At 44.4% G+C, this 13061-nt stretch overlaps 1 protein-coding gene across 3 annotated transcripts; it reads left to right on the forward strand.

Moving 5' to 3' along the window:
* Positions 1 to 297: 297 nt before the first annotated feature.
* Positions 298 to 11335, forward strand: LOC144599680 (UDP-GalNAc:beta-1,3-N-acetylgalactosaminyltransferase 1-like). Of its 3 annotated transcripts, none has more exons than XM_078410868.1 (3): positions 298 to 428; positions 5573 to 5691; positions 8305 to 11335. In XM_078410868.1, the coding sequence occupies exon 3, from the start codon at positions 8325 to 8327 to the stop codon at positions 9321 to 9323; it is 999 nt and encodes a 332-aa protein (XP_078266994.1). In that variant the 5' UTR covers positions 298 to 428; positions 5573 to 5691; positions 8305 to 8324; the 3' UTR covers positions 9324 to 11335. The 3 variants fall into 3 exon arrangements, with proteins under 3 accessions (XP_078266994.1, XP_078266995.1, XP_078266996.1); XM_078410869.1 differs by lacking the exon at positions 298 to 428 and adding an exon at positions 448 to 713; XM_078410870.1 differs by lacking the exon at positions 298 to 428 and adding an exon at positions 3780 to 3826.
* The last annotated feature ends 1726 nt before the right edge of the window (positions 11336 to 13061 follow it).

Here is a 13061-nt window from a genome sequence, read left to right on the forward strand (position 1 = left end):
TTTATTTCTTGCCCCTGATGTTTTCAGTTCATTTATGGAACCCATCCCTTCATTAGACATTGTCTACTTGCACTGATGATTTGAGAATAAATACCAAGGAAGAGGATGCTGCAGAATTAACTCATTCCACTAGGCAGTGTTGTTTAGCTACTTTGTGTTCTCATCTCCCTCCAGAAAGAAGGTAGGACAATTGCTAATTTGTTTTTGCAAATGTGGTCGTGTGTTTTCTCTTTCAACGGACTTGAGGAAGTATTTTTATTTCATTCTGAATTTCAATTTGCTTCCCCACAAGAATGACCTAATGATCCGTGACTTATTAGAAACCGTTCCCTGGTTGGTTTCTTTCTGAATACGTTATGTTCCTTTCCTTTCACTGACGCATGCTGGTCTAATTTCAACCATTTTCATGGACGGATCGCATTTTAAAGGTCAGTTCCGGAGCGCTAGATACCCCCCGAATCCCCTCTAGCGCCGGGGTACGTCGGGGTACGCCCGCGAATGCACTGTCGGCTTTTTGCAAAAGGGATGCTCCTGCAGAAGGAAAATGAGCTGCGAGATGCAACTGTGCGACCTGCCCTGATTTATCCAGACGATAGACACAAAAAGCTACAGCAACTCAGCGGGCCAGGCAGCATCTCCGGGAAGAAGGAATATCTGACGTTTCTGGACGAGGCCCTTCTTCAGACTAAGAGTCAGGGAGGGGAACACTGAGGGTATGGGAAGGTTCACAATTATTTATACACCCGATTTGTCTAGCTATTTATCTATAATGTTTTTGTTTTTCATTATCACCAGATGGCAAGTTGTTAACAACCATATCTGAGGCAGTCTAAACATTAGAAGATGACATTGCTATTGAGGGAGTGCAGCGTAGGTTCACCAGGTTAATTCCCGGGATGGCGGGACTGTCATATGATGGATGGAGCGACTGGGCTTGTATTCATTGGAATTTAGGATGAGAGGGGGTCTTTTGGAAATAATAAAATTATTAAGGGAATGGACACGCTAGATGCAGGAAACATGTTCCCAATATGGGGGGGGGGGGGGGGTCCAGAACCAGGGGCCACAGTTTAAGAATAAGGGGTAAGCCATTTGAAACTGAGATGAGGAAAAACTTTTTCACACAGAGAGTTGTGAATTTGTGGAATTCGCTGCCTCAGAAGGCAGTGGAGGCCGATTCATTGGATGCATTTAAAAGAGTTAGATGGAGCTCTCAGGGCTAGCTGAATCAAGGGATATGGGGAGAAGGCAGGGACGGGTTACTGATTGTGGATGATCAGCCATGATCACATTGAATGGCGGTGCTGGCTCGAAGGGCCGAAAGGCCTACTCCTGCACCTATTGTCTATGTATCTATGACATCGTGTCGTTGTCGCTGTAGATCAAAAAGTCTAAATATTTCATAATTCCCTTCCCACTTGGCTCAAACTGTAACCTGACATATATTCAACATCGGAGTCTGAAGAAGGATTGGGAGTCTGAAGAAGGGTCTCGACCCGAAACGTCACCCATTCCTTCTCTCCAGAGATGCTGCCTGACCTGCTGAGTTACTCCAGCATTTTGTGAATAAATCGATTTGTACCAGCATCTGCAGTTCTTTTCTTATGCTGCCTGTCTCGCTGAGTTACTCCAACATTTTGTGTCTACTTTCGGTGTAAACCAGCATCTGCAGTTCCTTCCTACACATGTATTCAACATCGGTAAGGCTTAAACTGTCAAGAGGGTGGACGTTTGACCGAAAAACCTGCAGTAGATTATCCAGAGCTAATCCATGAATGCCCAGAAAGTAGGGAGGGATTGCTTGCAATTTCACTTACCTGTTCATCTTACCTTAAATGAAAAGTGTTTAAGGAAAGAACCGCAGATGCTCGTTTAAATCGAAGGTAGACACACAATGTAACTCAGGGGGACAGGCTGCATCTTTGGAGAGAAGGAGTGGGTGACGTTTCAGGTCGAGACCCTTCTTCAGACTCCGATGTTGAATCCATGTCAAGTCACAGTTTGAGCTAAGCGGGAAGGGAATGATGAAATATTTAGACTTTTTGATTTTCAGCGACAACTAAGCAATTTCATCATCTAATGTTTAGACTCTGCCCCGATGTGATTTGTTAACAACTTAGCATCTGGTGATAATGAAAACAAAAACATTATCAATAAAAAGCTAGACAAATCGGGTGGATAAATAATTCCAGTGTTCCCCTCCCTGGCTCTTAGTCTGATGAAGGGTCTCGACCCGAAACGTCACCTATTCCTTCTATCCAGAGATGCTGCCTGTCCCGCTGAGTTACTTCAGCATTTTGTGTCTATCTTTAACATATCTGCGGTGTTCGCAGTGGTGATCCACACGTGCTCTATTGCAAGTATTCAATTTCATCTCTTGTCGGGGGGGGTGAGAAGGGGAAAATGTAAATCCTAAAGAGATAATGACTCGTCTTTAATTGGACTAGTGTACTCTGTGGGTGCGTGATCTCCACCAGAATTGTTTTAATAGGTAATTTGTGAAGATTCGCGAAGTTCAATGTAAATCCAGAAATCGTTTTTTTTTTAAATCGTGGTCTCTAAATTTTATAATTGCATGTTTCTTTTAATTTGATGAATTAGAAAAATAAATATCGTCTTCGCTTTCTAAAAATAGTTTATCTTGTAGAAACAAAGAACCGCAGGTGCAGGCAGGTTAATACACAAAAAGACCAAAGTGCTAAAGTCTGAAGAAGAGTCTCGACCCGAAACGTCACCCATTTCTTCTCTCCCGAGATGCTGCCTGACCTGCTGAGTTACTCCAGCATTTTGTGATTAAATCGATTTGTACCAGCATCTGCAGTTATTTTCTTATACTAAAGTGCTAGAGTAACTCGTGTAGGAAGAAACTGCAGATTCTGGTTTACTCCGAAGATAAAGTCTGAAGAAGGATCTGGACCCGAAACGCCACCCATTCCTTTTCTCCAGTGATGTTGCCTCTCCCACTGAGTTACTCCAGCTTCTGGTGTCGTCTCCGCTTCTAGAGTGACTCAGCAGGCCAGGCATGGATGGATAGGCGATGTTTCGGGTCGAACCCCTTCTGCAGACTCCGTTTCGGGTCCAGACCCGTCTTCAGACTGCGATTATATTAATTCACTTTGCGTAAAATTCATTTTAATTTGTGACGATAAATGTATCACCATTTTGTGTAAAAAAAGAATCCAAACCATATTGAGTGCGATTTTGTTCTGCAAAAAAATCCCGGCTTTAAACGTTGTATATAAATTATGATTATATTAATTGTCCGTCAGGACAAATCTTTTGTTTGTTTGTTTGTTTTTTATGTCTTGTTTGCTTTGTAAAGCGTCTTTGAGTATCTTGAAAAGCGCTATATAAAATAAATGTATTATTATTATTATTATTATTATTATTATTATTATTATTAATTACATTGGATTAAAAACGAGCCACTGAAAATCGAGATGTTTTTGTTAAGTAAATGTGAAAATAGACCGAGTTAATGGACAGGCAGGTTTGAATTAGTTCTAAGAGCGATTATTTTCAATCTAAACACAGGAATTGTTTTTAAATATTACCTCGCCTGTGTACGGAAAGTTGCTCTCCGCACCAGGCTGGGAAGGTGTGGTCGGTTTGTTGATGGTTTGAAGGCTTTTTGTCAGGGAATGAAAATGCACACGTTTGACACTGGACACTGCCAAGCGAATGAAGCACTAGGTTCCTGTCTTTCTTTTATAGTTAGTCGGGTTTGTGAAATATTGTGAGGTTGTTTATAATCCGACAATTAGCTACTTCCACCGTGATTAAGAAACCAAGTGTACATGACCACAGAAAGCCACAAATCCAATCCGTAAGTACTGTTGGAGATGTAATTCTTACAGTGATACCGAACAGAATGTTTTGCTTTCCAGCGTAACTGTGGGAATCAGAGAGGAAAGAAGCAAAAACGTGCTAATATTTGTTTTAAAATATAAAGTATTTGAGTGAAGTTTTATATTAGCCTCTGTACTTTTAGCATTCCACATTCATAAGCTATAGGAGCAGAATGCGGCCATACGGCCCATCAAGTCTACTGAGTCTACTCCGTCATTCAATCATGGCCGATCTATCTTTCCCTCTCACCCCCATTCTCCTGCCATCTCCCCATAACCCCTGACACCCGTACTAATCAAGGATCTATTGTTTTATAATTTATCCAAACCATATAGACTGAATACTATTGTCTGCTGTTTTACTGCATTCTGCTCATTTGCCTGTTCTTAGAAAAACAGTCAGTGACTAAACCCCTGTTAGTTCTATTTGTGGAAAAACATTTCTTATCAACGTCTTGAATGGTCAAATACTTATTAACATTAGACAGACACAAAATGCAGGAGCAACCCAATGTTGGGGAGTCCAGAACCAGGGGCCACAGTCTTAGAATAAAGGGGAGGCCATTTAAAACTGAGTTGAGAAGGAACTTTTTCACCCAGAGAGTTGTGAATTTGTGGAATTCTCTGCCACAGAGGGCAGTGGAGGCCAAATCACTGAATGGATTTAAATGAGAGTTAGATAGAGCTCGAGGGGCTAGTGGAATCAAGGGATATGGGGAGAAGTTGGGCACAGGTTACTGATGTGGATGATCAGCCATGATCACAATGAATGGCGGTGCTGACTTGAAGGGCCGAATGGCCTCCTCCTGCACCTATTTTCAATGTTTCTATGTTTCTATGTAACTCAGCGGGACATACAGCATTTCTGGAGGGAAGGAATGGGTGACGTTTCTGGTTGAGACCCTTCTTCAGTTTGAGAGTCAGTGAAGAGGGAGTCTAGAGATATAAAAACGACAGATCTCTAAACTAAACTAAACCAAGCCATGCTTGACAAAATGAGTCACGTCAGAGGATAAAGTGGAGGCCATTAAACCTCTTGTGTTTATCTCAAAATTCTGTCCTCCTGACCTCAAACAACTGGTCTTTATTTAATACTAGACCAAGTGGACCCGTTGGGCCCAAACCTCTCCTGCATTGGTGCAGCACCCTCTCCTCCCCCCTCCCCCCTCCCCCTCTCCCCTCTCCCCCTCCCCCTCTACCCTCCCCTCTCCCCCTCCCCCATACTCCCCCCCCTCCCTCCCCCTCCCCTCCCCCTCCCCTCCCCTCCTCCCTCCCCTCCCCCTCCCCTCCCCCCCCCTCCCCTCCCCCTCCCCTCCCCCTCCCCTCCTCCCTCCCTCCCCTCCCCCTCCCTCCACCCCCTCTCTCCGCTCCCTCCCTCCACCCCTCCACCCCCTCCCCTTTCCCTCCCCCTCTTCCCCTCCCCCTTCCCCTCTCCATGCCCCTCAACCCCCCCCTTATCCTCCTCCCCCCTCCCTCCCCCCGCCCTTCCTAGGAGATAGATTTAAACTTTTAAATATGAATAACTTAAAAAACACAACACCTATTTCAATGAAATTTCTTCCATTAGCACCAAAGGGACGAAGGTGCGTATGGTGGGCCTAAAATTGTCGCGCTATCGTGTATCATTTTGGCTGTACTTCAGGAACAAACAAACAAACAAGAGTTTTAGTATATAGATTCATTGAAATCCTGACCTAACAAGTGTCTCTCGTTCTTCTTGGAAGGTTTTAATTGGCACATCATTTGCAGACTTGGGATGTATTCCTGGCCCTTTGTGTGAGAAACAAGCTCGTTGAATTCATTTCCATGTAGCTTTGCTCTTATCCTCTGAACAAAAGAATCTGTAAGTATCCTGTTTGCCATTATAAACATGTTTATTAGCTCTTATATGCCTGCATGTAATCCATATCCCTCCATTCACTACATATCCATGATTAGTTTAGTTTAGAGATACAGCGCGGAAACAGGCCCTTTGGCGCACTGAGTCCGCCCCGACTAGCAATCACCAAGTTCACTAGCATTATCCTACACACACTAGGGACAATTTACAATTTTTACCAAAGCCAATTAACTTACAAACCTGTACGTCTTTGGAGTGTGGGAGGAAACCAGAGCAGCCGGAGGAAACCCACACGGTCACAGGGAGAACTGGTGCTGCAAGACAGCAGTTCTACTGCTGTGCCAAGTGCCTATCTAAAAGATTTTTAGGTGCCACTATTGTATCTGCCTTCACCATCACCCCCAAGAGCAATTAAAACATGTCCTGCACATCTCTTTTAAACATTGCCCCTCTCACCTTAACGATATGTGGAATGAGTAATGCTCAGTATAATGCAATGGGCGGCACGGTAGCGCAGCGGTAGAGTTGCTGCTTTACAGCGAATGCAGCGCCGGAGACTCAGGTTCGATCCTGACTACGGGTGCTGCACTGTAAGGAGTTTGTACGTTCTCCCCGTGACCTGCGTGGGTTTACTCCGAGATCTTCGGTTTCCTCCCACACTCCAAAGACGTACAGGTATGTAGGTTAATTGGCTGGGTAAATGTAAAAATTGTCCCTAGTGGGTGTAGGATAGTGTTAATGTACGGGGATCACTGGGCGGCACGGACTTGGAGGGCCGAAAAGGCCTGTTTCCGGCTGTATGTATATGATATGATATGATATGATAATGCAGTGGCTTGTCATCAGTAACCCGCCTCTACTAACTAGGTTACTTGTTTGCAAGCAATCAGCTCCTGCCCCAATTGTTTCCCAGTTTGTCATTTTGGTGGTGCAGGCATGGCACAGGAAAAGGAACAGCCCCCAGGTCAAATTTAAAATAAAAACCCATTGTTCTTGTTTTGAAAACCAACGCCTGATACACATAGCATTCCCTATTCTCGTGTTCATCATATATGCTTGCTCCTTGCCAGGGAAAAGCACATTTTTTTATGGCACCTCAGTAAAGATGGAATTCACAGTCAAGTTTGTCAGTGAAGAAGTATGTCATCGCTTTGAGGTATTCCTCAAAATAACATTTGGTTTTCTTCCTCAAACGTAAGAACAGAAAGGGAGAAGTATATCATAATTTCCTTATCATTCATGAGAGTTTTGTTTGCATCTGCCTTGAACACGCTCACATCTCCCATTGCCATTATATTTCTCTTAATATATTTTAAAAGGCTGGATTCTGCTGAGGATTCTATGCTGGTGTGAGCATTGGCCGCAGGTGTGCTTGATGTGCATTAAGAAGGCTAAGTTGGCTGAAAGTTAAGCTTTACTTTTGCAACCCATCCTCTTTGCAACATTCCACCTGCCTTCCCAATTGCTGCTCTGTCTGCATGCTCGTTTTGAATCTCATCACCACATATTCTTCTCTAACACTGTGGATGACTTATTTATTTCACACACTGTGAAGGTCCTTGTTTCTTTCTCGTCCATGCCCACTGCTGCACTGGTGAGAAGGTCCACAAACTATATCAAAACCTGAAACAGCCAGGCTGCAAACTTTGTGATAATCTTTCAAACTCTTGTACAAACTAGGTCCAGAAACGGAAATCACGACTTGTGTCTATGCACTGAAAAAGAAATATGGAAAGCCATTGTTGTAAACCTTTTTTAATATGAATAAATTAAGTCTAATGTTGGCATAATGTAGTGTGGAGCTGCTGCCTCACAGCTCCAATGACTCGGGTTCAATCCTGACCTCTGCTGTCAGTGCAGAGATTGCACGTTCTCCATGTGATTGCATGGATTTCGTCTGATACTCTGATTCATCCAACATCCGATAGACACGTGGGTTGATAGATTAATTGGCCGGGATAAACTGCTGCTGGTGAGGTTAAGTAGTAGAATTGATGGGAATGTGGGGAGAATAGGTTACAGAGAAAACTTGTGGGGGAACAAGGTGCCAAGGGTTATGGGGAGAAAGCAGAAGAATGGGGTTGAGAGGGAAAGATAGATCAGCCGTGGCGGAGTAGACTTCTGCTCCTATAAACTTATGAACAAGATTACTCTGTGAGCCGGCATAGACTCAATGGGCCAAGTGGCTTCCTACCATGTTGTAAGGAAATATGAAATATGAATATGCACAAGGGCATTTCTTTGAAATACAAACAGAAGTTACTCAAATAGCAATCGAGAGTGCTGGAAATGGTTCAGAGTTGTGAAGGATGTTGTTGAAACCTCCTCCCAAGTGGTTTGTTGCTCACGTATCTGTGACATCCATAGTTACTTGGAAACAATCAGTTAGCAAAAACACTTCCTTCTGGAAGCTGGCTCTGATCCAATGAGTGCATGTGCAAAACAAAAACCCTTAATATATACTGTTTTCATTTGCTTTGCAGGGATGTAAAACAATATTTCATCAAATAAAGCCGTCTGTAACAGAGATGAACAGATTAAAATGTAATATTAATCATCTGAACCTGAAAAACTGTAGGTCCTGGAATTAGATAACTGTTTCTTTTATTTTTGCAGATTATAAGGAGGACTGACTAATGATGAAGTTAAAATTGAAATATGCCATCTCCGTCATTCGTTATACGATCATGAAACTTATCTCCCAGTGGAAGCAGGTTCTTTTTCTCCTCCAGTTCGGTATTATTTGTTGGTTAATATATTCAAAATCTAATACAAAGGAAACCGTCAATTTGCAGTTCTTCTACGAGGCAAATCCGGTCTCCAAGAGGAACGCCAACTTTACCTTGACTCCACATTTGAAACGTGAAGATCATTTTCTAGTTATACTGGTCGCGACGAGACCGAATGAAGTCGAAGAGCGGCGGGCGATCAGAGTTACGTGGGGGCAAAAACGGATGTGGCTGGGCAAAAAGGTCCTCACTCTGTTTCTGATCGGAAAAGATAGTGAGCGCTGGAATCCCGGGAAGCAATCGATAGGAGAAGAGAATGTCCAGTATGGAGATATAATCAGCCAGAATTTCATAGAATCTTACAATAACCTGACTTTGAAGACGATAATGGGATTTCAGTGGATTTCAGAATTTTGCCCCAAGGCTGAATATGTGATGAAAGTTGATTCGGATGTATTTGTAAATGTGAAGCATTTAGTCCATTTTCTGCTAAAGACGAACAAGACTATTTCCAGCCAGTTTTTCACGGGCTTTCCCTTCATCAACACTAAACCGCACCGGGGTTCTTTTGCAAAGGCATACATTTCCAAAACGGACTACCCTTTCAGTGTATATCCTCCATACTGCAGTGGCCTTGGTTACGTTTTGTCTGGGGAGTTGAGTTTAAAGATTTACGAGATGATGGGCCATGTGAAACCAGTTAGGTTTGAGGACGTCTTTGTTGGAATTTGTTTGAAGATATTAGGTGTAAATCTACATATTCCGGAAAAAGAGTTGTTCTTCATACAAAAGCCGAAGTTTGACAAGTGTGTGTACAGCAGATTAATTGCAGTGCATGGCGTCTCTCCACGGCAGTTGACCAGCTACTGGGAGGATCTCCAAGGCTTGGAGATCAGTTCCTGCTGAACGACATGTCGAAAATATACGCCTGAAATTTTATGTTACATTGCCTTCTATCTCTTTGGCTGTGATTTGACAGGTAGAGCTACGCAGTGCAATCTCTCATTACGTTAGCAGGTTTAATCCAAGTTGGCTTAATGCCAGAAACAAGGAACTGCAATTTTATTTTTACACAGAGAGTGGTGAGATGACTGCCAGGGCTGGTGGTGGAGACAGGTTGGTGGTGGAGATAGGAACATGGATATATATACACAGGGAATGGAGGGATATGGATCTCACACAGGCAGAGGAGATCAGATTCACTTGGCACCATGTTCAGCATGGACTTTGTGGGCCAAAGGCCTGTTCCTGTGCTGGACAGTTCTATGTTCTATGACTGAACTTTGTTTGTAAGTAATTCTCAATGACAGGAGAGTTGAATAAATTAATTAGCAATGCTGACAGAAAGGTACTATGTCATTTGCATTCCAAGTAGCTGCAGTGTTTACCTAAACTCCATGTGACCACACAGCTGACAAAAAGTCAATCACATTAATATTTAAGTGGCAATTATGTCTTAAAATATACATTTGGTTCAGTGCATGCACAACGACGCGAGGAAGCATTATGCACAGATGTCTTTTAAACGCTCTAAATATTATAGACAATAGACAATAGACAATAGGTGCAGGAGTAGGCCATTTGGCCCTACGAGCCAGCACCGCCATTCAATGTGATCAGTGCTGATCATTCTCAATCAGTACCCCATTCCTGCCTTCTCTCCATACCCCCTGACCACTATCCTTAAGAGCTCTATCTAGCTCTCTCTTGAATGCATTCAGAGAATTGGCCTCCACTGCTTTCTAAGGCAGAGAATTCCACAGATTCACAACTCTCTGACTGAAAAAGTTTTTCCTTATCTCCGTTCTAAATGGCCTACCCCTTATTCTTAAACTGTGGCCCCTGGTTCTGGACTCCCCCAACATTGGGAACATGTTTCCTGCCTCTAACGTGACCAACCCCTTAATAATCTTATATGTTTCGATAAGATCCCCTCTCATCCTTCTAAATTCCAGTGTATAGATTTAGATTTAGAGATACAGCGCAGAAACAGGCCCTTCGGCCCACCGGGTCCGCGCCCCCCAGCGATCCCCGCACATTAACACTATCCTACATCCACTAGGGACAATTTTTTTAAACATTTGCCCAGCCAATTAACCTACAAACCTGTACGTCTTTGGAGTGTGGGAGGAAACCGAAGATCTCGTTTGGTTATTTCATTATAGCACTTTAGTTTGTTTTTGCACCACTGTTCTTTTCAGTTTTCTGCATCATTTTGCTGGGGTTTTTTGAATTTTTGATTGTATTTATTAAACATTGCATTTATTGTCTACTCTGAGCTTCATGCAAGTTAGGAATTTTATTGGACCCTGGTTTTTATGAGAATGATTCCAGGAATGATTGGGTTGACCTATGATGAGCATTTGAAGGTTCTGGGCCTGTACTCGCTGGAGTTTAGAAGGATGAGGGGGGACCTCATTGAAACTTACCAAATAGTTAAAGACTTGGATAGAGTGACTGTGGAGAGAATGTTTCCACTAGTGTGAGAGCCTAGGACAACAAGAATTTATGGAATTGGGTAGAAGACTGAAAAGCAGGACCTGCAGGGTAGTGATCTCAGGATTGCTTCCAGTACCACGTGTTAGTGAAGGTAAGAATAGGAAGAAAGGGGAAATGAAGGCGTGGCTGAGGAGTTGGTGCAGGGGGCAGGGATTCAGATTTCTGGATCATTCAGATCTCTTTCGGGGCAGGGGTGACCTGTATAAAAGGGACGGGTTGCACCTAAACTGGAGGGGAACCAACCAGGGCCGTCTTAACGCATGGGCCTGATGGGCACTTGCCCGGGGGCCCACGAGCATAGGGGCCCCATGCTGATTTGTGTATGTTAAGTGACTTGCAATAAATAAATACTACTTTAAAAATGTAGGTTCAATAAGTGCTTTTTTCGCAACATTTTCGGTCACTAAGTGCTTCTCACAGCGATCTGTAAGTGCTTTTCGCAACAATGTAGCACCCTAAGTCCATCGCTAAGTGCTTTTCGGTAAGTGCTTTTCGCCGGCACGACGGGGGGGGGGGGCTGGTAGGGAAAGGGGGGTGTGGGAGAGTAACGGTAGGGGCCCCAGGACACTGCTTTGCCCGGGGGCCCATGATGCTGTAAAAACGGCCCTGGAACCAACAACCTAGCGGGAAGGTTTGCTAATGCTACGCGGGAGGGTTTAAACTAGATTGTCAAGGGGCTGGGACCTCGTGCAGGACCGAGACACCTGAGAGGCTAGAAGTTGGTATGGGAAAGGTTAGTGGAAAGAATAGGCAGGTGAAAGGCAGAGAGCGAGGAAGTTGGGTTGGTTTAACTGCACGTATTTTAATGCAAGGGGCCTGACGGGTAAGGCAGATGAGCTTAGGGCATGGATAGGTATGAGCGACTGGGATGTTGTAGCCATGACTGAAACCTAGTTAAGGGAGAGGGGCAGGACTGGCAGCTCAATGTTCCGGGTACAGGAGCTTCAGGAGAGACATGGGTCAGGGGAAAAAGGGGAGGGAGGGTTACATTGTTGGTTAAGGAGGATGTCACGGCTGTGTTCAGAGGTGACATTACAAACGGTTCGTCTCGTGAGGCTAGTGGAGCTGAGGAACAAGAAAGGGATTTATTCACAAAATGCTGGACTAACTCAGCAGGTCAGGCAGCATCTCAGGAGAGAAGGAATGGGTGACGTTTCGGGTCGAGACCCTTCTTCAGACTGATGTCAGGGGGGGCGGGACAAAGGAATGATATAGGTGGAGACGGGAAGATAGAGGGACATCTGGGAAGGAAGATGGGAAGAGAGGAACAGAGGAACTATCTAAAGTTGGAGAAGTCGATGTTCATACCACTGGGCTGCAAGCTGCCCAGGCGAAATATGAGGTGCTGTTCCTCCAATTTCCGGTGGGCCTCACTATGGCACTGGAGGAGGCCCATGACAGAAAGGTCAGACTGGGAATGGGAGGGGGAGTTGAAGTGCTCGGCCACCGGGAGATCAGTTTGGCCAACGCGGACCGAGCGCAGATGTTGAGCGAAGCGATCGCCGAGCCTGCTCTTGGTTTCGCCGATGTAAATAAGTTGACATCTAGAGCAGCGGATGCAATAGATGAGGTTGGAGGAGGTGCGATCACCCCCGAATAGTCAACGGGAATTAGAAGAACAAAACAAATGTGCCTGGAGATTGCAGACAGCTGCAGGCCAAATAAGGTCTTTGTAGTAGGGGATTTTAACTTTCCCAAAATAGACTGGGAACATCATAGCATGAGGGGTACAACGGGGTGCAATTCCTCAAAAGTGTTCAGGAGAGTTTTCTTAAGCAGTATGTGGAGGCTCCCACATGTGAGAGGGCAACGCTGGATCTAGTATTGGGAAATTGGGAAGGGCAAGTTAATGAAGTGTGTGTGGAGGAGCCTTTTGGGACCAGTGACCACAGTTCGATTAGGTTTAAGATAGTTATGGATCAGGACGGAGAGGGTTCACGTGTCAAAATGTTCAACTGGGATAAGGCCAACTTTGAGGGTATGGGAGAAGGTCTCGATCAAGTTGACTGGAGCAAGGTAACAGAGGGGAAAGGAACATCGGCCAAGTGGGATGTTTTTAAAAGTGTACTGAAGAAAGCTCAGAATGTGTATATCCCCGTTAGAGTGAAGGGCAAAACAGGCAAACGAAAGGAAGCTTGGCTGGCG

This window comes from Rhinoraja longicauda, chromosome 13 (genome assembly GCF_053455715.1).
Source record: "Rhinoraja longicauda isolate Sanriku21f chromosome 13, sRhiLon1.1, whole genome shotgun sequence".
NCBI classification, from domain to species: Eukaryota; Metazoa; Chordata; class Chondrichthyes; order Rajiformes; family Arhynchobatidae; genus Rhinoraja; species Rhinoraja longicauda.

Excerpts from the sequence above, each read along its gene's own strand:
- LOC144599680 (XM_078410868.1), top strand. The coding sequence starts at position 8,325 with ATGATGAAGTTAAAATTGAAATATGCCATCTCCGTCATTCGTTATACG.